The following is a 23,300-nucleotide window of genomic DNA, read 5'->3' as shown; positions in this document are numbered from 1 at the left end:
TTAGCAAATCCCCCTTTTGCAGGGGTGCTGATACCCCTGTGTGAGGAGCTGGCTTAGGCTTACAGTTAGGCTTAGCTTTAGGGGTTGGGTTGGGTTTAGGGCTGCATTTGGATTAGAAACCCCCCTCTGGTGGGCAGACACACACCTTCCAGGAGCTGCAACACACAACCCAGCCCAGCCTTGATTTAATCCTGCTTCTCCCAAGGGGAACCTGCTGCTTCTCCCCCACCTGGGACACACTGAGATCTAGGGAGAGTTTTTGGCCTGCAAAGGGAGCTGAAAGTCATCCTCTGTCTGGGGAGCTGATGATAAGCCCTTGCTGCATTCACATCTGAAGGCTTCAAGAGCTCTGAAGAGACCCAGATCTGGGAATGGGGCTTCAGGAAGGGTTGGAAGAGGCAAAGTGGGGATGGAAATACCAGGAGAACAAGATCCATCATGCTCAAGCAAATGCTAATGAAGGAGTCTGCTGTGCAACAACTGCCTGGGAGGCTGAAATCACCCTCCCCAAAGGAGCTGCAGCACTTCCCCTGAGTTGTTATCTTGTCCTGGAAAGCCAAAGAGATGAGCAGCATCTCCTCCAGCCAGCTGCCAACACACACACATCATAACACACACCAGGAGTTCAGCCTCTGCTTCCAGACCCTGCCCCAAACTCTCAGGGAGTCACAGAAGCACCAGCACTGAAGCCTCTGCACCTTTGGGTGATGGTCCCAGCAGTTTGGTGCCTTTAGGCTGGTTGTTCACAGTCCTGGTGCCTCTTCACCACCTCTGCTGCTGCTGCTTCAGCACTCCTGAGCTCCATCAGACACTCCCTCAACCAACACAGCACTCACAGCTCCTTATCTGCTTTGGGCTTTCACACCAGGCTCTGGCTTGTTGCAGTGACATCTCAGCACAGAGGTAACCAAAAGCCTTGAGTTTGCAAAAGAGCCTGAAACAACAGCTCCAGAAACCTTGGTGCATCATTCCAGGGCAAGTGAGAAGTGAGATGTGACCCCCCACAAGGCTGTGTGCACAACACTTGCAATTAAATACTCATCATCTCTAATGAAATGGTCACTCCTGGGGCTGGAGCTCAGCCCCTAATTGCTACAGGCTTCCCTTCTGCTTGTCAGCCACCATCAAGCTGTGTATCCAAGAGAGGAGCACACAGGGTCCTGCCACCCCATATGTGCTGTCAGGAGCCACCAAAGTAAAGAGACTGGCCCCATCCTCCCCACACCAACCCTTTAGGGACTGAAGAGCCTCAGCTGATAGGGACTGAACAGCCTCCCAGCCTTCCCCAGGCTGAGCAGCCCCAGGGCTGCAGCTTTTCCTCCTCACACCCATGTTCCATCCCCTCAGCATCTTGCTGGCCCTGCACTGGCCTCTCTCCAGCACTCCCCTGTCTCTCTTGCAACCCACAACTGGCCCCAGGACTTCAACTGGCCTCACAGATCTTTGCAGACACAGGGGAGAGGTTGGGAAATCACCCCAGCAAAGGCTCTGTGAGGTCTTTGGGCTGGGCTGGAGCTGCCAAAGCAGCAGCCCCTGGTGCAGGGCATGGTCAGGGGGGGCAGAGCTGCTTTCCATCCTCAGCATCACCCCAGGGGAACCTATTCCTGCTGCCACCTTTATTTATGCTCAGCTATTTCAAGCTCCAAGCTGTAGGCAATGTCTGGGCACTGTCCCTGGGAATGCTCAGTCCCTCAGCCAGGGGAATGACCCCAAAATGCAGCCTCTGCCCCCTCTGCACCCACCACTGAGGGTGATGGCTTTGCCCTGTGCCTGGAGATGGGGAGCTGGGGTGATGGCAAGGCTCAGGAAGCAAATCCCAACCCTGCCCCTGGCAAAGGGCCAAGGGAGAGTTTCCCAATCCCACTGAGGGGGGTTTATTGTAGAGAGGTTGAGTTGGGAGCCTTGGTCACAGCTCCCAGAGCTTGGGGAGCTTCTCATCTCCCAGGGAACAGGGATGTCTTGCTGGGGACTTGGCTGCAGGTGGCTGCCACCACAGTGCCTTGGTGATGGAGAGCACAGGAGAACAAGGCCTGCAATTAGTGATTTGTGCTAATGAGCAACAGGGAGGTGACCAGAAGCCACGAGCCCTCAGCTCCAGCATTGCACAGGGACACAGCCCATGTGTGGGAGATGAGGCAGGGAGACAGAGCTGAGAGAGAGCAGCACTAAAGCATTTGTGCCAGGAGCTCCTCACAAGAGTGTGTTTCCTCATAAGACTGAGTGTTTCTAGGAGCTTCTTTTTGGCCACAACATGAACTGTCCTGAGTTCTCCAAGTCCTGGAACACACAGCACAACCCCCAGCTGGCTGTGGGGAAGGGATGTGCATCACTTCCAGCTCATTGCCTGAGCACTGCTGAGATTGGAGGGGTCCAAAAACCTTTGTACACCCACAGCAGCAGCACCAGACCTGGCAGCAGCAGCTTGAAAAGTCCCTTTGCAAAGTCACCTGGCTCCAGCAGGTCCCATAAAGCCAACAGGCTGCACACCAAGGGCTCATTTCCATGGGGCCAGACCTGCCCATGCCAGGAGATTAATGATTATTCAAGTGCAGATCAAATGAGCAAGTGAAATGCAAGTGATAAGGAGGCAGATAAGGGAGAGCTGCTCTGTTTGCATTTCATGGCAAGGCAGGAGCTCTCTGCTCAGAGTGAACCAGGCTCAGGCAGCTGGTGCAGCCTCCTGGAAAGGTGTCCCCATGGCTGGAGCTGCTGACCCAGCAGGGAGCTGCTGGCATTCCTCTGCTCAGGCCTTGGGGATGTGTGGCTGGGAGAGTTGTCTGATGGAAAACAAGGAGCTGGAGGGGTTAATTCACAGCAGCTGAATGTGAGCAGTGTGCCCAGGTGGCCAAGAAGGCCAGTGGCATCCTGGCTTGGCTCAGCACTGATGATTCTGTGATTGATTCTCTGGTTGCTTGTGATTCTCTGCCTGGTTTGCACCCTGGACAAGCTGCTGGGGAAGTGCAGGGGAAGCAGCAGCAGCAGGTGATGAGCTTCTGCACAGCTGAGATCCCACCTTGGCCATCACTAGCCCACAGAGCTCTGCCATGGGCTGAGGGATGTCCCATGTGGTGACCCAGCTGTGTTATTGCTGCATGATGCTCTCACACCCCATCTAAAGCCTCCCAGTGCTCCAGTGAAGACAGGACACTGGGCTGGAGCCAGGTCAGGTGTTTTCCATCCCTGGATATGCTGGACCATGGTGGGATTCTACCTCCTGACCTCCAGCAGCACCCACAACCACACAGAGGCCATGGGGAAGGGAGGTCCCCACACAGCATCCCCAGGCCACCCCACACCATTCCCTCCCAGCACAGCTGCAGCAGCCCCAGTCTTGGAAGGTTTCTTACACCCTGCTGGGGTTGGGAGCCTTTGCCAGGGATGTAGGGTGGGAGGAAGCAAGGAGAGCAAAGAGGCAGGGAGAGAGAGCTTCAGTGAGGATGCTGGGGGCACCTGGAGCACTGGCTCTAAACTGGGATGGGGTGGTGAAAGCATCAGCCAAGATGTGGGGAGAGGGAAAGGGCTCCTTGGTGGGGCCAAGGCTGGAGTCACATCCCTGGAGCCTTGTGCTGCATCCACACACTGCTTGGGTGGAACTTCCCCCTGGGAAACTCCTTCCAAGAGCCTCCTGCCTTCCTCAGGCCTCTTCCTCCTTCTCTTAATTGCCTCTAATTTGCATGGGAGGGGGCATGTCTGTGCAAGGCAGGGATCCCAGCCCATGTCAGCAGAGAGAGCCAGGGGCTTGCAGAAGGCAGGGAGCAGGATCCTTGATGTGCAAAGCAGCCCAAAGCACTTTCCAGCACAGCTGGGGAACTTTCCAAAGGTTCCTCCCTGCAGGGGCTGAGCCAGCAGCCTCCAACCTCCCTGGGGCTCAGATCCTGGCCCATTGCCCCACGAAGTGTTTCCATCCCAGCACCAGCTCCTTGGGAGCAGCAGCAGCTCAGACTCCTTCCTCATCCCTCCATCACCCTCAGCCTGTGCCCACAGCCAGGGGCTGAGGAGGGGGGGGGGAAAGCTTTTGGCACCTGTGGTTGGCTGCAAAAGGGGAATCTGTTGCATGTTGGAGGTACAGAAAGAGGCAGGAGGAGCCTGAACCTCCCAGGCAGGGGCTGCACACACCCCTCCTGCCCCACCAGGCTGCAAGGCAGGGGCTGCACACACCCCTCCTGCCACACCAGGCTGCAAGGCAGGGGCTGCACACACCCCTCCTGCCACACCAGGCTGCAAGGCTGGGGCTGCACACACCCCTCCTGCCACACCAGGCTGCAAGGCTGGGGCTGCACACACCCCTCCTGCCACACCAGGCTGCAAGGCAGGGGCTGCACACACCCCTCCTGCCACACCAGGCTGCAAGGCAGGGGCTGCACACACCCCTCTTGCCACACCAGGCTGCAAGGCAGGGGCTGCACACACCCCTCCTGCCACACCAGGCTGCAAGGCAGGGGCTGCACACACCCCTCCTGCCACACCAGGCTGCAAGGCTGGGGCTGCACACACCCCTCCTGCCACACCAGGCTGCAAGGCAGGGGCTGCACACACCCCTCCTGCCACACCAGGCTGCAAGGCTGGGGCTGCACACACCCCTCCTGCCACACCAGGCTGCAAGGCAGGGGCTGCACACACCCCTCTTGCCACACCAGGCTGCAAGGCAGGGGCTGCACACACCCCTCCTGCCACACCAGGCTGCAAGGCTGGGGCTGCACACACCCCTCCTGCCACACCAGGCTGCAAGGCAGGGGCTGCACAAGGTGCATTTGTCACAGCAGCATAGTCCAGTGGGAAGCTTTAAACCCATTTCTATGAGCCCCAGCTCCTGCTGCCTCCATCCAACCCACCCTCATCTTGTTTGTGGCTTCTCAGCTGGGAACCTGGAGCAGCAGAGCCACAGGGTGAGCAACTGCTCCATCATCCCTTTCCCAGCCAGCCCCTGCCTTGCCCAGCTGAGACCAGTGGCCGTCACTGTGTGTTACCAGTAAGAACCAAGCTGGGAGTCCTCCAGCAAGATGCTGGGAAGGGTTTGCACAAGGGGGAGGGGATGGTTTTATACAACAGAAGCCCTTGGAAGTGCTGGAGCAAAGAATCACCCCCACAGAGCTGCAGCCTCTGGGCAGGCTGGAGGTGGTGACAGAGCTCAGCATGAGGCTTTTCATCACTGGGGCTGCTGGTGGGTGGGTGCTTGGTGGTTGTTGGGAGCCTTGTGGGTGGTTGTTGTTGGGAGCCCTGTGGCCACAACCTCCAGGGCTCCAGGGAAAGGCTCTTTCTGCCTGCCAGCAGCCAGGGGCTGAAGGAGCTGGGGGCAGGGAGGGTTGCTGGCCTCGTCCTGCATGGCTGCTCAAGGGTTTACTCCCAGCCAGGCAGGTCCTGCCTCCCCAGGCTCATGTGAGGTGGCCCCAAGGTGTTCCTGAGGAGCCTGGGGTGACCCCCAAAGTCCTTGGGGTGCCTGATCCAGGGAGGAAGCAGAAGCCCAGCTCCTTGTACCCAGCTGCCATCTCTCATCACGTTGCTGGATGAGGTGGGGGCTTCAGTCTTTCTGTAGCCATAGAAACAGGGTTTCTTTCAAAAGCAAAAGCTCATTTTGGCACAAACTCCTTTTCTTGAGAGCCAGAAGCCCCACTACAAGCACTCCCAGCCCTGCTGGGCCATGCTCCAGGTCTGCTCCTTCATCCTCCCCAGTATGAATTAGCTCCAGCTCCCCAGCACCTCTGTTCCTCCCTGATCCTCCAGCTGCTCCTGGAGGTCTGGGCAAAGGAAAGGGAGGTCCCTGGGGTTCCTCCATCCCTGGGGTCATGGTGGGGTGTGCAGGGGAAAGGCAGGGGCTTCTTACAACTGCCCCCCCAAGCTCAGAGTCCTGGTGGGGTGCTCAGGAGATGGATGAGGGCTTCCCCCCAATCTCAGAGTCATAGTGGGGGGCTCAGGGGAAGGATGGGGGCTTCCCTCCAAGCTCAGAGACCTGGTGGGATGCTCAGGAGATGGATGGGGGCTTCCCCCCAATCTCAGAGTCATGATGGGGGGCTCAGGGGAAGGATGGGGACTCCCTAGAATCCCTCCTCCCAAGCTCAGAGTTGTGGTGGGATGCTCAGGAGATGGATGGGGGCTTCCCCCCAGCCTCAGAGTCATGGTGGGATGCTCAGGAGATGGATGGGGTCTTCTCCCAAGCTCAGAGTTGTGGTGGGATGCTCAGGAGATGGATGGGGGCTTCCCCCCAGCCTCAGAGTCATGGTGGGATGCTCAGGAGATGGATGGGGGCTTCCCCTGAGTCTCAGAGTCCTGGTGAGATGCTGAGCAGAAGGATGGGGGCTTCCCCCCAGTCTCAGAGTCGTGGTGGGGGGCTCAGGAGAAGGATGGGGACTCCCTAGAATCCCTCCTCCAGTCTCAGAGTCCTGGTGGGATGCTCAGGAGATGGACAGGGGCTTCCCCAGAGTCTCAAAGTCCCGGTGGGATGCTCAGAGGCTCCCGGAGCCCCCCCCCACCCCCGCCCCATCCCCAGGGACCAGGACCCCGATACCGCTCAGGACCAACCGGATCAGTCCTGCGGGTTGAATGTCCGTGTTGAACCCACGGGGATAGTACCCAACCCCCCTCCCGAGCCCGTGTGCCGTACCGGGGGCGCGGGAGGGGCCGCGCAGTGCCGGGGGCGGGGCGCGCACGGCAGCGCTGCGCTGGCGGCGGCGCCGGAGCCGCTCCGCGATCCACGATCGCGCTCCCCGTCCCCTTCCCTTTCCCCTCCATCCCGTCCCGAGCCGCAGGTCGGAGCCGCCGCTCCCGGAGCCGCCGCAGCCGAGGGCAGAGCCCGCCATGGCTTCGCCCCGCCCGAAGCTGCCGCTGAACCGGGGAGGCGGCGCGGCGGGGTCCGGGAGAAGCGGCGGGTAAAGGGTTAAACGGGATCAAAGGAGTCGGGCTGGAGTCAGGGAGAGGTGTTACCCCTAAACCGTCGCCCCCAAGTTGTGGGGGGCTCGGGGTTGACGGTCAGAGGCTCTCGGTGCTCCTCGAGAAGATGCACTTGTTCCGGAGCTCCAGCTACGACGTTCGGCTGGAAGGAGAAGGGAGCAACCTGCCCCCCATCCAGGGCATCCGCTGGGTGAGTGTGGGCTACGGGGGGTGGCCCGGCCAGGGGGGGCTTTGCCATCACCCAGAGCCCCCCGCGGGGAGATGCAGCCCGTCGGCATCGCTCCTTGGCCAGCCTCGGGCTTGCCGGGGATGGAGCCTCAGTGAGAGCCAAGCAGAGCCCCCCGGGCTTCTCATCACCTCCAGCTCCTGCTCCTGAGCCGGCCTTTGCAGGACAAGCCCTTTCCCGAGGGTTGGCAGCGGGCTGGGAGCTGTCCCCCGCTCCCTGCACCCCACTCGTGTTGCTGGCTGTGGGCTGAGGACGTGCAGGGAGCACGCTGCTGCAGCCTTTGCAGCCCTTCTCCAGGGCAGAGCTGGCAGCCAGGCATGAAATGAGGCCGGTGCTATTGTGCTCTGGCAGCTCAGCCCTTGCTCCTGGGGGTGTGAACAGGAGAGGAGCTTCCCCCACGGCACACGGGGTTCCAAACGTTCCCTTCCCACCGGCTCGGGCTGTTTCTGCAGGAGAAACTTGTCCCTTGGCAGCAGGACAAAGCTCAACATCACCTTCTCCCTCCCTGGGGCTGTGTTTTCCCCTCGCCAGGAGCTGCTGGGGGTCTGCACCGGGGTGCTAAAAGGCAGCTGAGTCTCTGCTTTCAGTGTCCTCTTTGGGCTTGGGAGGTGAGCCAGGAGCCTGTTCACCTGCCTCAGCTGAGCTTCTTGACCTTCCCCTTCCCTCCCTGCTTGACCTGAGAGAAACATCTTGAAGGGAACAAGTGAAATGACTCCAAGGACACACCAACCCCTCCTCCCCCTTCTCCCTCCCAGCATTTCTGGGCAGGCTGGAACTTCCCTCACCACTGAGAAACCTTGCTGCTCCTTTTTCTCCCTTCCCTTCCCCTCCCACCTCCTCCCTGCTTTGTTTTCCCCCCAGGACTTCACTTTTGGGAGGGTTTTTAACGAAGGGATGAGGCAGGGGAAGGGTGGGAGAGCAGCAGGGCTGGGGCATTGCTGTGCTAAAGTACCAGGGCAGGGGTAAATCTGCCAACCTGTGGCAGGGTGGCAGGAGTGTCCCCTTCCCTGGCTGTGTAGGGACAACCTCGAGGTCATTTGAAGGGGGGATGGGTTTGATGTTTGCAGGGGAAAAGGGTGTTTTCCTCCCTTTCTGCAGCTCTCAGCATATCCCTCAGGGTGGCTACAGGAATGGCAGGGAACTGAGTGTGCCTTGGAACAATATTGTCCCTTGTCCCTGTTCTATGGCTCCTGGAAACTCCTCCTCACGTCCTGGCTCCATCTTCATCCCTCCTGGGGACCCATTTGCTTGATCCTGTTGCCAAACCAACCCCTTCCAGCTCTGCTCCAGCCCCATTGATGCCAGGGAGGTCTCAGCCTGGCATCCCCAAAGCAGCTTCACCCTTCCCTGAGCAACAAGTGGCAGCTCTTAGGGAGGACCCAGCATGTCTTTTAGCCCTTTCCCCTTCCCCAGGGAGGCTTTGAGGAGGGGACAGCCAGCTCCTGGCTGCCTGCCTGAGCCCTGGAGGCTGCGGATGGGCGAGGACTTGCTCCGGAGCTGGAAAGCCTGAAATAACTCCTCTTGTTTTTCCCTTGGCATCCCAAACACAACAAGTAGGGAATGGTCAGAGCTGCCTTTGGCCAGCTGCCCACTGCTCCCGGATTTCTGGAGCTACAGGATCTCAATTCCCTCCTGTCCCCCCCCCTTTTGGAGCAGGAAAGAGGCAACTCCTTAGGAAGCTGCTTTGGGAGCTGGGGTGAGGCTGGGGAGAGCATCCTGACCTGGAGGAGCAAGAAATGCATCAAGAAGGGGGTTTTTTGGAGTAGGGGGAGCTGTGAGGTTTAGTTCTGAAGCAAGGAGAAAACTCCAGGGAGGAGCAAACAGCTCAGAGTGCTCGTCCTTGGGCAGGGTTTGTACGAGTCCCCTTCGGTGTCCTTGGAGCCACGTCCTGGCTCCCTGCCTTGGGAGCTCCCAGGGGTGACAGTGAAAGCACTTGTGGGGCTTGGAGCTGCTTGTTTGCAGCCCAAGGGGGGGAAGGGGGGTGCCCACACACTCAGCTGGAGCTGCCCCAGCTCCTCCTGTTTGCAAAGGTGGTTGTTTCCTGGTGTGTGGTCACGAGGCTCAGCTGAGTTTGCAGAGTGAGTAAATCCCAAGTGGCCCAACCTCAGGGACCAGCTCAGGAGCTTCCCCAGAGAGCTGCTGCCTTCTGCCTGCTCCCCCTGACTCTCTCCTCAGCCCATAAGGGCTGTTTGGAGGAGGATGAGAAAGCCCTGAGGCTTTAGGGGAGGTAGAAAGCCTTCTGGGGTGAAGGGGGCCATGGCAGAGCCCCCCCATGGTCACCAACTCCCTTCTTCTTGGTCTTCCAGACTCCACTTTTGGACACTGAGTCCAGCCTGGACTATGGACACAGCCTTACCCAGGTGGGTTGGCTGGGACTCCCCCCACCAAGGAGATGAGTTTTGGGGAGTGGGAGATGGAGGGAAATGCCTGAAAGGCTGGGAGGGGTGGGGGGAGATGCAGCACCCCCATCCTGGGGGGTCCCCACCTCAGCTCTGGGCTCTCAGTCCTGTGGCCTCAGCCCTTTGTGGGGGTTGGGGAGGGAGATCCTGGGGTGCAGTTAACTTAATGGGGGGTCTACCACCCACCCACCCCTTTCCTTTCTCCCCTGTCACCCCCTTCCACCCTCAGGCATCCTCAGAGAAGATCTGGAGAGCTGGGAAGCTGCTTTTCAGCCACCTCAGCAGCAGCCAGCCCGGCCTCATCAGGGACCACAAACATCACCTGAGGCACCACAGGTGAGATGCTTGGTACCCCCAAAATGCTGTGAGGCCCCTCTGAGGGGATGGGACTGAGAGAATCACACAGGGAAAGGTCTTGAAGGTGCTGGAGTGCACTCACTGCCCTCACCCTACCCAGCACTGAGCCCTCAGCACCTCACCCCAGGGCTTTGGGGTCCCTCCAGGGCTGGGGGCTCCCCCAGCTCCCTGGGCAGCCTGGCACAGGGCTCACACCCCTCTCAGGGGGAAAGCTCAGCCTCAGCTCCCAGCTCAACCCCCCCTGGGGCAGCTCCAGCCCCTTTCCTCTGGTGCTGTCCCTCAGGAGCAGAGCCTGAGCCAGCCCTGGCCACAGGCTCCTGGCAGGGAGCTGCAGAGTGCTCCTGGCTCCCCTCAGCCTCCTCTTGTCCAGCCTCAGCACCCCCATTCCCTCTGACACTTGTGCCCCAGCCCCTTCCCCAGCTCTGGCCCTGCTGCAGCCCCTCAGTGTTGCTGTGGCAGTGAGTGAGGGGCTCAGCACTGCCCCCAGCCCTGGAGCTGCAGCCTCCTGTCAGAGAGTGCTGCTGTCCCCCCTCAGCCTCCTCATTCCCTCACCCCCTCCCCATCAACCTCATTCCCCAGCCCCTTCCCCAGCTTTGTTTCTGCCCATTTCAGACAGGGGGGTGGAGGGATGCTGGGCCCTTCATCCCTGTTGTTTGGGGGGTGATTCTCAGCCTGTGTCTTTGCAGACAGTGCTGCTCAGGGAAGGAGCTGGTGGACTGGCTGCTGACCTCTGGGCTCAGCATCCAGACTCGCAGCCAGGCTGTGGGCATCTGCCAGGTGCTGGTGGATGGAGGTGTCCTGACACATGGTGAGAGCCAAAGGCACCGTTGGGAGCACGTTGGGGCTGTGCCATGGGCACCCAGCTGAGCTCCCCACTGCTCTGCATCCCCCTGCAGTGAAGCAGGAGTGGCATTTCCAGGACAAGGACACTCAGTTTTATCGCTTTGCTGAGCTGGAGCTGAGCCCTGAGCCTGGTGCTGTGCTGAGGGATGCTGAGGAGCTGCTGGAGGCACTGGCTTTCCTGGCCCAGCTGGGTCCTGATGCTTTGCTCACCATGGCCCTACGCAAGCAGTGAGTGCTTGGGGGTCCCCAGGGCTTTGGGAGGGGGGGATATGGGGTTCATTCCCACTCCAAGGTGGACCAAAGGGGGTTCTGTGCATGGGGTGAGCTCAGCATCTTCTCCATGGCTGTCAGACTGGGGATGGGCTGAGCTGAGCATGACTGGCTGGGGGGGTTGTGGCTGGAGAGGGATGTCCCATCCCAGGCAGGGATGGCTGCTCAGCCCCCTCCTCCCCTCCCAGACCTGCCCAGCGCACGGAGGACGAGCTGGAGCTCATCTTTGAGGAGCTGCTCCACATCAAAGCTGTGGCTCATCTCTCCAACTCAGTGAGTGAGGCTGGTGCCCTGCATTCCCCTGCATTCCCCAGCTCCTCCATCCCAGCTGGGCATCCTGGCTGAGTGTCCCCTCATCACTCAGCTCCTGGATGAGGTGACCCTAAGGGCAGGTGCCTCTTGCCACAGGTGAAGAGGGAGTTGGCATCTGTGCTGATGTTTGAGTCCCACCAGAGAGCAGGCACTGTGTGTGAGTATCAGCAAAGGGTCCCCAGGCTGGGGCTGGACACCTGGAGCTGTTGACCACCACTGTGGATGCTCCTGGTGTCCTCTTCATGGACCCAGGGATAGAAGGGAACTGCATCAACCTGGGATGGAGGCTTGGGATTGGGGTGGAGGGGATGAAGATGGGGGTTCCCCCTCTTCAACTGCTGCATGCTGCTGTTTCCCCACAGTGTTCAGCCAAGGAGATAAAGGCACCTCGTGGTACATCATCTGGAAGGGCTCTGTGAACGTGGTCACCCATGGGAAGGTGAGTGCAGCTGGGGCTCTGCAGGCACCTTGGCTGAGGGGATGGAGGGGAGCTGGAGAGCTGCTGGGGTGGGTTTGGCAGGGTGAGGGGAGTGCTTGGACTCCAAGGGGCTTTTCCAAAGGAAAGCAGAGGGCTGCCACCTCATCTTTCCCCTCCTTACACCACCACCCTTGCTGTGTCCCCATCACCCAGGGCCTGGTGACCACCCTGCACGAGGGCGATGACTTTGGGCAGCTGGCGCTGGTCAACGATGCTCCTCGTGCTGCCTCCATCATCCTGAGGGAAGACAACTGCCACTTCCTCAGAGTGGACAAGCAGGACTTCAACCACATCCTCAAGGTAGGGCAAGGAGCTGCCAGGCTTCTGAGGCTGACCTGAGCCTCAGTGTGGGGTTCACAGGGCAGGGGACAGGGCACTTAATCACTGAGGCACAGCGTGGTGGGGGCTGGGAGGGAGCTGCAGAGCTCATCCAGTGCAACCCCCTGCAGCAGCAGCTCCCACCTAGGTCAGGTCACACAGGAACGTGTCCAGGGGGTGCTGAAGAGCTCCAGGGAAGGAGCCTCCACACCCTCCCTGGGCAGCCTGGGCCAGGGCTCCCTCAGCTCACACTGAAATGCTTCTTCCTTGTGTTTCAATGCAACTGGTTGTGTTCCAGCTCCATCCCATCAGCCCTTGTCCTGGTCCAACAGCAGAAAGCGCTGCCCCAACCTCCTGCCACCCACCATGGCCACACTTGGAGCTATTCATGAGCTCCCCCTGAGCTCAGTCTCCTCTGCTCCAGGCTGAACAGCCCCAGGTCCCACAGCCTTTCCTCAGCAGAAGGTGCTGCAGTGCCCTGAGCATCTCGGTGTCCCTGCACTGGCCTCTCTGCAGCAGTTCCCTGTCCCTCTGCAGCTGGGGAGCTCAGCACTGGCCCCAGGACTCCAGCTGAGGCCTCAGCAGGGCAGAGCAGAGGGGCAGCACAACCTCCCTGGCCCTGCTGCCCACACTTGCTGCCCCCAGGCTGCCATTGGCTCCTTGCCCACGAGCCCACGTTGCTGCTCATGCTCAGTTTATCCTCCCCCAGCAGTGCCAGGTCTCTGCAGAGCTGCTCTCCAGCAGGTCACCCCCAGCCTGTGCTGGGCCAGGGGGTTGTTCCTCCCCAGCTGCCCTACCCCACTTCTCCCTCTCCCTTCCAGGTCTGAGTCTCCTCCTTCCCCCTTTCCCTCCCTCACCTCAGTGAGAAGTGATGCCCCAACCCGCTGCCACCCACCATTTCTATACCCATCCATGAGCTCCCTCTTTAGTGTGCACACAGGGGGTTTTTGGGGTGCCAGGCAGGAGCTGCTGGGCAGGAGCTGGGGCTCAGGGCTGCTTTTTGCTCCTCCAGGACGTGGAAGCCAACACCATGCGCCTCAAGGAGCACGGCAAGGTCGTGCTGGTCCTGCAGAAGAACCTGCAGGGTGGCAGCAGCCAAGCAGCCACAGCAAGGAGCAGGTGACAGCAGCCTGTCCCCACGGCCCTCCTTGCTGCCTGGCCCTTTCTTCCTTCAGAAGAGTGAGGCTGGGTGGATCATACCCCTGGTAACCAAAGCACCTCGCTCTGGTGGCCCAATGGCTCAGTGTGGTGGCCCAGAGCTGTGTCCTACCCTTGATGTGCCCCTTGCTGTGCCCACCAGGTACTTTGTGATGGCTGGGACACCAGAGAAGATCCTTGAGCACCTGCTGGAGTTCATGAGGCTCGATGCCACGCTCTATGACCCTGTGGGTAGGTTGGGGTGGGGGTGGGAGGGTCTCTCCCCTTGCTCCAGGGGCCACATCCCAGAGTCACCTTGAGATGGGCACAGGGATGCCAGTGGTGGGGAGGGAGCAGCACTGAGCAGGGCTGGATAATCCTCTTTCCTGGCTTTTAACCCCCAAAGCTGCTCTTAAAAATGCCCCAGTGGGGAGGAGGCAGATCCAAGGCAGGGAATAGCTCCTCTCCTGCATCCCTCCATCTCCCTCTGGCCTTCAGAGAGGAGCAAAAGCCATTGAGATGGGAACCAGGAGGTGTCCCCAGTGGGCAAAGCAGCAGAGCTGCAGAGCTGTGTCATCAGCAGCTGCCAGGAGCCTCCTCCCCTCTGAGAGCAGCACTTGCAGCACAACCTCTCCCTCTCCCTTCATCCCCCAAAGCCTGGCTCCTCCCCAGGGCTCTCCATGGTGTTTAGGACCAAAAAGAGACCCTCCATGGGCATGGGCATGGTGGGAGGAAGGCACAGGCCAACCCCACTCAGGGCTGGGGGAACTTTTTCCATCTCTGGCTGCTCCTTCCTCATCTCTGGATGCTCCTTTCCCATCTGGATGCTCCTTCCCCATCTCTGGGTGCTCCTTTCCCATCTCTGGGTGCTCCTTCCCCACCTCTGGATGCTCCTTTCCCACCTCTGGATGCTCCTTCCCCACCTCTAGATGCTCCTTTCCCATCTGGATGCTCCTTTCCCATCTCTAGATGCTCCTTTCCCATCTGGATGCTCCTTTCCCATCTGGATGCTCCTTTCCCATCTCTGGGTGCTCCTTTCCCATCTCTGGATGCTCCTTCCCCATCTGGATGCTCCTTTCCCATCTCTGGGTGCTCCTTTCCCATCTCTGGATGCTCCTTCCCCATCTGGATGCTCCTTTCCCATCTCTGGGTGCTCCTTTCCCATCTCTGGATGCTCCTTTTCCATCTGGCTGCTCCTTCCCCATCTGGATGCTCCTTTCTTGCCCAGCCACGCTGCCAGGCCCAGACCATCACGTTCCCAAGCCACTGTGCACCATGGAGGGGTTGTGACAGTGTCCTTGTCTCTTCCAGATACCCTCCTGGGGGATTTCCTGCTGACTTACACCGTGTTCATGCCAACCTCCCAGCTCTGCAGGGCTCTGCTGCACCAATATCCTTCTGCACCTGGGTTTGGGAGGGGGGTGAAACCAGGCTCCATCCTATGGCATGAACCCCTCTGCCAGGGACCAGCACACTCAGCTCTGCTCCTTGTCACCCCAGTGACACCTCAGGGCTTGGGGTGGGAGCTCAGCATCCTCCATGCTCCTGGGGATAGAATCAGAGAACAGTTTTGGTTGGTAAAGCCCCTGAAGCTGCTGCAGCCCCAGCCCTGAGCCCTGCCCAGCCCAGCACTGAGCCCTCAGCACCTCACCCCAGGGCTTTGGGGTCCCTCCAGGGCTGGGGGCTCCCCCAGCTCCCTGGGCAGCCTGGCACAGGGCTCACACCCCTCTGAGGGGGAAAGCTCAGCCTCAGCTCCCAGCTCAACCCCCCCTGGGGCAGCTCCAGCCCCTTTCCTCTGGTGCTGTCCCTCAGGAGCAGAGCCTGAGCCAGCCCTGGCCACAGGCTCCTGGCAGGGAGCTGCAGAGTGCTCCTGGCTCCCCTCAGCCTCCTCTTGTCCAGCCTCAGCACCCCCATTCCCTCTGACACTTGTGCCCCAGCCCCTTCCCCAGCCCTGGCCCTGCTGCAGCCCCTCAGTGTCCCTGTGGCAGTGAGTGAGGGGCTCAGCACTGAGCACAGCCCTGGAGCTGCAGCCTCCCCAGCACCCAGCCCAGGGGCACAATCCTGCCCTGCTCCTGCTGCCCACACTCATTTGAACCCAATCCAGGCTGCCCTTGGTCTTGGCCACCTCAGCACACTCCTGGCATCCCCTCAGCTCATCTCCCACCCAGCTGGGATGCTCCTTTTGGCTTCCCAGGGAGCTCATCCCTGAGGGGCTCAGCACTGAGCACAACCCTGGAGCTGCAGCCTCCCCAGCGCCCAGCCCAGGGGCACAATCCTGCCCTGTGCTGCTGCACATCCCCACGTCCTTGCCCAGCCCTGGGCAGCTCTGTACCCTCTTGCTGGTGCCCTTGACTGGTCCCAGTTTCCGTGCAGAGCCCCTGGAAGGCTCAGAGCAGGACAAAGCCACTTATTCCCTGCACAAGCGCCGCAAGATCCTGAGGCTGGTGAGCCAGTGGGTTCTGCTCTACGGGCGGCTGCTGCAGGGCGACCGCAGCACCATGGCTCTGCTGCAGGTACCGAGGGCACACAAGCACCCTCCCACCCTGAAACCAAGGGCTTTGCTTTTGGGTACCTCCTCCTCACCCCTTGGGCCTTTCCCTCCCTCAGAACCTGGCAGATCTGGCGAGCCAGGACCCTCGCCTTGGGGTGCTGAGCCAGGAGCAGGATCGGCGGCGGCCCCGAGCGTGAGTGTTGCCTGGCACAGAGGGGTGACCCCCAGTCCCAAACAGTGCCAGGCTCTGCCCCCTGTGCCACTGATGCCCATGGCCATCACCTCCACCCCTTGTGTGTGTTTGGCCAGTAAAACAACCATTGGCAAGGCAGGAGGAGGAGGAGGAGGAGGAGGAGGAGGGGGGTGAAGGCAGCAGCTCTCACAGCCACCACATCCCCAGTGTGGGGGTGGCCCTGGCATGGGGAGGGGGTCAGACACCCCTGGGAGTCCCTGGTGCCCAGGAGGTTTGGGGGTGGTTTGGATTCTGGGGGCTGCAGGAGCTGGTTCTGTCTCCAGCCCCCTGTTTGTGTCTCCATCCCCTCCCTTCAGGCTGGAGAATGGAGACGGCAGCGTTTCTCCCCAACCCAAGGTAGGGGCAGCCCTGAGGAGGTGCCAGGGCTGGGGGATGGGTGATGAATTGGGTCACCCCTACCCTCTGGGGACCTCAGCAGCAGGGTGCCATCCTCCCTTCTCTCTCCCACCTCAACCACAGGCTCGGTGCTCAGTGCACTGGCTCCCGAGCCAGGACGAGGCGATCCTGAGCAGCAGCTGCTGTGCCTTAAGAGCTCAGGACAAAGGTAAAGCCCACACAGGCACCCTTAAAACGAGGACTCTTCCCTTCCCCAGTGGCTGGGACACCCCCAACCTCTTTTCTCCTCCATCCCATAGTGCCCTATGAGATCTACAGAGCAGACCACTCGTGCCTGGTCACGGTGCTGCCCGTCAACGCCTCGGTGCGGGACGTGCTGCGCTCCCTCGGCCCCCGGCTCGGCAGGGATGGGGAGCACGTCCTGGTGAAGGTCAATTCAGCTGGAGGTGAGCAGCCAAGAGCTCTTGGGTCACTCTAAGGATCTTTTCTCCATGCTGGTGTTGATTGCCCCTCCCTCCTTCCTGCAGATAAAGTGGGGCTGCAGCTGGATGCTGTCGGGGTGTTCACGGCGTTGGGGCTCAATGAGAGGCTGTTTGCTGTGAGGGTGGAGGAGCTGAGCAGCCTGGTGAGTGTAGGGAGCAAGGGATGGGGAGCACCAAGCTGAGCCCTCAGCCTCAGGAGGGTTTGGGGCTGCAGTACCCCCCTCAGCAGCTCAAGGTTGGGGTGTCCATCCCTCCCCCTACCTCTCCTCTGGGAGGGGGGAAGGGGCTGTGGAGCTGCAGTGGTTAATGGCAGGAGGGGTTTGGGCATCCTCTCCTGTGCACAGACCCCCCACCCCGAGCAGTTGGGCCCCCATGTTGGCTCCTCAGAGACCCTGGACCTCATCAGCTCCAAGGACCTGGCCAGTCACCTCACTGACTACGACTGGAACCTCTTCAAAAGCATCCACCAGGTAGGACCAGAGCCTGGAGCACGGCTGGGGCCACCTCTGAGGTGGCTTTTTTGGGACAACCCCCTTCTTCAAGTCCACCTCTTGGGGCTTTTCCAGGTGGAAATGATCCACTACATCGTTGGGCCCCAGAAGTTTCATGATGTGACCACAGCCAACCTGGAGAGGGTCATGAGGCGCTTCAACGAGCTGCAGTACTGGGTGGCCACCGAGCTGTGTCTGTGCCCTGAGGTGGGCAAACGAGCCCAGCTCCTGCGCAAGTTCATCAAGCTGGCAGCACAGTGAGTGCCCCAAGTGCCCCCATCCCAGCCCTGCCAGGCTCTAAGGTGGCTTGTGGTGGCCAACTCGCTGCTCTCTGGCCTCTCCTGCAGCCTCAAGGAGCAGAAGAACCTCAACTCCTTCTTTGCTGTGATGTTTGGTGTGAGCAACACGGCTGTGAGCCGCCTGGCCAAGACCTGGGAGGTGAGCACAGGCTTCCCTGAGGGCTGCAGGGGTGGAGCTGGGGCCCCTTGGGCAAGGGTGGCCTTGGGTGCTAAGGTACAAGCAGACCCTGCACCCAGAAGCCCTGAGCAAAGAAGCTGCTAAGGATGGGGAGCACGTTCCTCACCTGCATCAGCACCAGGCTCTGCTTAAACCCAACCAGGGGCCAAAACCCCCCATAAAGGCACAAAAAGGGGCTCTGAGGCAGCAGCACACAGAGCAGGCCAGGGCAGGAGGTGCAGTGGGGTAGGGGCTGGTCCTTTGGGGCTGGGGCAAGGAGGGGATGGTCCCTTGGAGCTGGTCCTTTGGGGCTGGGACAAGGAGGGGATGGACCCTTGGGGCTGGGACAAGGAGAGGGGATGGTCCCTTGGGGCTGCTCCTTTGGGGCTGGGACAAGGAGGGGATGGTCCTTTGGGGCTGGAACAAGGAGAGGGGATGGTCCCTTGGAGCTGGTCCCTTGGGGCTGGGACAAGGAGAGGGGATGGTCCCTTGGGGCTGGGACAAGGAGAGGGGATGGTCCCTTGGGGCTGCTCCTTTGGGGCTGGGACAAGGAGGGGATGGTCCTTTGGGGCTGGGACAAGGAGAGGGGCTGGTCCTTTGGGGCTGGGACAAGGAGGGGATGGTCCCTTGGAGCTGGTCCTTTGGGGCTGGGACAAGGAGAGGGGATGGTCCCTTGGGGCTGCTCCTTTGGGGCTGGGACAAGGAGGGGATGGTCCTTTGGGGCTGGGACAAGGAGAGGGGCTGGTCCTTTGGGGCTGGGACAAGGAGGGGATGGTCCCTTGGAGCTGGTCCTTTGGGGCTGGGACAAGGAGAGGGGATGGTCCCTTGGGGCTGCTCCTTTGGGGCTGGGACAAGGAGGGGATGGTCCTTTGGGGCTGGGACAAGGAGAGGGGCTGGTCCTTTGGGGCTGGGACAAGGAGGGGATGGTCCCTTGGGGCTGGTCCTTTGGGGCTGGGACAAGGAGGGGATGGTCCCTTGGGGCTGGGACAAGGAGGGGATGGTCCCTTGGGGCTGGTCCTTTGGGGCTGGAACAAGGAGAGGGGATGGTCCCTTGGGGGCTGCTCCCCTGTGGCTGGTCCTTTGGGGCTGGAACAAGGTGCCCAACCATGTAGTGGATCATTTCCACCTGGAAAAGCCCCAAGAGGTGGACTTGAAGAAGGGGGTTGTCCCAAAAAGCCACCTCAGAGGTGGCCCCAAGCGTGCTCCAGGCTCTGGTCCTACCTGGTGGATGCTCTTGAAGAGGTTCCAGTCGTAGTCAGTGAGGTGACTGGCCAGGTCCTTGGAGCTGATGAGGTCCAGGGTCTCTGAGGAGCCACCATGGGGGCCCAACTGCTCGGGGTGGGGGGTCTGTGCACAGGAGAGGATGCCCAAACCCCTCCTGCCATTAACCACTGCAGCTCCACAGCCCCTTCCCCCCCTAGAGGAGAGGTAGGGGGAGGGATGGACACCCCAACCTTGAGCTGCTGAGGGGGGTACTGCAGCCCCAAACCCTCCTGAGGCTGAGGGCTCAGCTTGGGGGTTGGCAGAGATGAGGTGCCCCCTGCAGTGACCCTCTCCCTGCACAGAGGCTGCCCCACAAGATCCGAAAGCTGCACTCGGTGCTGGAGAGGATGCTGGTGAGCACAGCCCCTTCCTGCCCCATAGCCCCCTTCCCAGCAAGCTCTGAACCTCAGCTTCCCACAAGCTGTGAGGGCAGGGAGGTGCCATGGAGATGGTGCCCCCCCAGTTTCTCCCCTCCCTGCCCCACACTGAGGGTCCTGCTCCATCCCCAGGACCCATCGTGGAACCACAGGGTCTATCGTCTGGCCGTGGCCAAGCTGAGCCCCCCCATCATCCCCTTCGTGCCTCTGCTCCTCAAAGGTAGCTCAGCTTGGCCCTGGGTTGCTGGGGACCCAGTTGGTCACATCCAGCTCTCCCCAGGAGGGGATTGGGAAAGCCCAACCTGACCCCTAAACTTCCCTCCCCCCCACCCCAGACATGACCTTCATCCACGAGGGCAACCACACACTGGCTGAGAACCTCATCAACTTTGAGAAGATGGTGAGTGGGGAGGGGTTGGCACCCCACAAACACCCTCTCAGCCCAACTTCAGGGGGACCTGCTGTCCCCCTTGCCCTGGGGATGCAGATCCAGAGCATCCCCACAGTGCTTGGCACAGCCACCAGCTTCCCACCCCAACCCCATCCATCCCTGTCCTCCCCCTGGGCTGCTGCTGGAGCTGGAGGGGACAAAGGTGGGGCTGGGTGGCAGGAGGTGACCTCTGTGCATTGCCCACAGCACATGATGGCAAAGACTGTGAGGGTCCTGCAGCGCTGCAGGGGCCATGCACATGGTGAGTGCTCCTGGGGGGGCTGGGGGAGGGAAAGGGGGAGGAGGGGATGGTCCCTTGGGGCTGGGGCCAGGAGGGGATGGTCCTTTGGGGCTGGGGCAAGGAGAGCATGGTCCTTTGGGGCTGGGACAAGGAGGGGCTGGTCCTTTGGGGCTGGGACAAGGAGGGGATGGTCCCTTGGGGCTGGAGCTCATCTCCTGGGGGAGGGAAGGGGTGAGGAGGGGATGATCCCTTGGGGCTGGGGCTCATCTCCTGGGAGGGAAAGGGTGAGGAGGGGCTGCTCCTTTGGGGCTGGGACAAGGAGAGGATGATCCCTTGGGGCTGGGGCAAGATGGGGATGGTGCCCTGGGGCTGCTCCTTTGGGGCTGGGGCAAGGAGGGGATGGTCCTTTGGGGCTGGGGCCAGGAGAGGAGGGTCCCTTAGGGCTGGGGCTCAGCTCCTGGGAGGGAAAGGGTGAGGAGGGGCTGGTCCTTTGGGGCTGGGGCAAGATGGGGATGGTCCCTTGGGGCTGGGGCTGAGCTCCTGGGGGAGGGAAGGGGTGAGGAGGGGCTGGTCCTATGAGGCTGGAACAAGGAGGGGATGGTCCCTTGGGGCTTCTCCTTTGGGGCTGGGTCAAGGAGAGGATGGTCCCTTGGGGCTGGGGCTCAGCTCCTGCTCTCTGCCCTCGTCCAGCTCCACTCTCCCCGCTGCGAAATCGCTCCCCACACCGGCCAGAGGACCCCAAAGCCCTCAGGATCTCCACATGTACGTCTGGGCTCCCTCCTGGGCTGTGTGAGCCCCTTGTGCTGAGGAGCTGTGGAGCCACAGGGTGACTTCAGAAGCTTCCAGCAGCTCTGAAAGCACTGGGGCTGTCAGGCAGCGTGCTGGGGCATGGCTTTGCCTCACAGAGCCAGCCTGTGCCCACTTGCTCCTGCAGGTTCCTGGAGGGGATGGAAGGGATTGGTGAGATAAGGAAGAGGAGATAGAGGGGGGGTCTGTGAGCTGGGGGAGAGGTGATGGAGAGGATGAGAGAGCTGAGGGAGATGGGGGTGGTCTGTGAGCTGAGAAAGAGGTGAGGGAGAGGATCTGTGAGCTGGGGAGATGGAGAGGAGTCTGTGAGCTGAGAGGTGATGGAGAGGGGTCTGTGAGCTGAGGGAGAGGTGATGGAGAGGGGTCTGTGAGCTGAGGGAGAGGTGATGGAGAGGGGTCTGTGAGCTGAGAGGTGATGGAGAGGAGTCTGTGAGCTGAGGGAGAGGTGATGGAGGGGATCTGAGCTGGGGGAGATGGAGAGGGGTCTGTGAGCTGAGAGGTGATGGAGAGGAGTCTGTGAGCTGAGGGAGAGGTGATGGAGGGGATCTGAGCTGAGGGAGATGGAGAGGGGTCTGTGAGCTGGGGGAGAGGTGATGGAGAGGGATCTGTGAGCTGAGAGGTGATGGAGAGGGGTCTGTGAGCTGAGGGAGATGGAGAGGGGTCTGTGAGCTGAGGGAGAGGTGATGGAGAGGGGTCTGTGAGCTGAGAGGTGATGGAGAGGGGTCTGTGAGCTGAGGGAGATGGAGAGGGGTCTGTGAGCTGAGGGAGAGGTGATGGAGAGGATCTGTGAGCTGAGAGGTGATGGAGAGGATCTGTGAGCTGGGGGAGATGGAGGGGGAGCTGGAGGTGATGAAAGAGGAGCTGGAGGTGATGGAGGAGCTGCATGAGCACAGCCCTGAGCCCAGCTCTCCCCTCCAGGCTCGGAGCAGTCCCTGAGCGTTCGGAGCCCCGTCTCCACCTGGGCGTACCTGCAGCACCTCCGAGCCATCGACAGGCAGCAGGAGCTGCTGCGCCTCTCCCACCACCTGGAGGCCTGAAGGGGAGCTGAGCTGACCTGGAGCAGGGCTGTGGTGGCAGCCCCAGGCCTCTGCTCCCAGCAGCACCAGGCACAGGCTGCCCTGGAATCAGCCAAGAGCAGCTTCTTGGTCTTGAAGGGCAGCGAGTCCAGTGGCACGAGGGGACTGGGAGCCCACGTGAGCAACTGGGAGCCCAACTGGGAGCCCAACTGGGAGTCCAGCTGGGCTGTGGGCAGCAGAGACAGCAATAGAAGTATTTTTGTATGCAAGGCTACACTCCCCTTTCTTCTTTTCCCCTGCAGCAGCCTGGGTTCACTCTCTGGACAGGCCAAGGGGGAGGAAGGAGCCCTGGCTTGCCCACCCTGGGGCTTTGGGGCTGGGAGATGCCCAGTTTCCCTGCAAAGACTCGAGGCAGAGCATCCCTGTGAGCAGGGGGTGTCTCTCTGTTGGGGTGCAGACACACAGGGTTGGGGTCTGGCTCGTGCTGCTGTGCTGCCCCATAGATCCTGGGGGCATCTTGGCATCCTGGCATGGCCAAGCAGGTCAAGGAGGGTTCTCCTCTCCCTCTACCCTGCCATGGGGAGGCTTCATCTGGAGTCTTGTGTCCAGGTCTGGGCTCCCCAGTTGAAGAGAGACAGGGAACTGCTGGAGAGAGGCCAGGGCAGGGCTCCCCAAATGAGCTTGTTCTTGTCCAAAAAGCCTCAGCAAGCTCCAGCTGAGCCCCACAGAGAGGGGATGGTGCTGAGCTGCCTCCTCTAAAGGCTCTGCCAGGCTGGATGCACAGTGGCTGCAACCCCTCCAGTGCTGTCCAGCCACAGCAGTGTGAGCTCCTCAGCCCCAGCAGGGCTCAAGGCTCAGCCTGGGGCTGGGGGAAGGTTGGTTTTGCCATGAGAGTGGATGGACTGAGCAGCCTCAGCACAAGGGTGACATGAAGATGTCAGGGACAAAGCAAGAGTGGTGTCAGGGATGAGAGATCAGGTGGGTCACCAGCCCAAGGCAGAGAGTAGGAAATGACTGAGAGGTGAGAAAGATGCCAAACCTGGTCCTTATTACACCAAAGGCTGCTCCCTGCCACCTAATGCCCCCCAGGGGAGTGAGGCAATGGCAACGCTGCTGTTGCAACAGCTCTGCCTGGGCTGATGGTGGGGGTCAGGAATCCCCTTCCAGTGCTTCCATGGAGTGTGGGGGTCAATTATCCCCTGCCCAGGTGGGGAGGCACAGGCAGAGATCCCCCTCCTTGGTGGGCAACCCCTGTCCTGGACCTGCTGCTCTTGGCAATGGGAGTCTTGGGAGTGTGGCCACCTTGGCAGCTGCTGTGGCAAGTAGCCCAGGAGAGCCCTGGGCTGGTTCCAGGAGCTGCAGGAGCCTCTGGCTGAGGAATCTTGCTGGCATTGCATCAGCAAACAGCTGCCCAAATGCTGGGCACAGGCTA

The 23,300-nt window shown here is 60.9% G+C and overlaps 1 protein-coding gene across 1 annotated transcript; it reads left to right on the top strand.

The window, feature by feature from the left end:
- Positions 1-6,633: 6,633 nt before the first annotated feature.
- On the top strand, positions 6,634-22,137 carry RAPGEF3 (Rap guanine nucleotide exchange factor 3). Its single transcript, XM_062015424.1, has 27 exons — positions 6,634-7,075; positions 9,418-9,471; positions 9,740-9,846; positions 10,554-10,675; positions 10,764-10,938; positions 11,169-11,253; positions 11,389-11,449; positions 11,655-11,731; positions 11,924-12,070; positions 13,101-13,207; positions 13,389-13,477; positions 14,537-14,615; positions 15,588-15,738; positions 15,833-15,909; positions 16,266-16,305; positions 16,429-16,513; positions 16,605-16,751; positions 16,833-16,930; positions 17,132-17,257; positions 17,354-17,535; positions 17,626-17,716; positions 19,300-19,350; positions 19,507-19,594; positions 19,710-19,774; positions 20,012-20,066; positions 20,736-20,807; positions 21,771-22,137. Exons 1-27 carry the CDS (start codon positions 6,992-6,994, stop codon positions 21,887-21,889), a joined length of 2,634 nt encoding a protein of 877 aa, XP_061871408.1. The 5' UTR covers positions 6,634-6,991; the 3' UTR covers positions 21,890-22,137.
- Positions 22,138-23,300: the final 1,163 nt, after the last annotated feature.

This window comes from Colius striatus, chromosome 26 (assembly GCF_028858725.1).
Source record: "Colius striatus isolate bColStr4 chromosome 26, bColStr4.1.hap1, whole genome shotgun sequence".
Lineage (NCBI taxonomy): Eukaryota > Metazoa > Chordata > Aves > Coliiformes > Coliidae > Colius > Colius striatus.
This window is presented reverse-complemented; position numbering and strand designations above follow the sequence as displayed.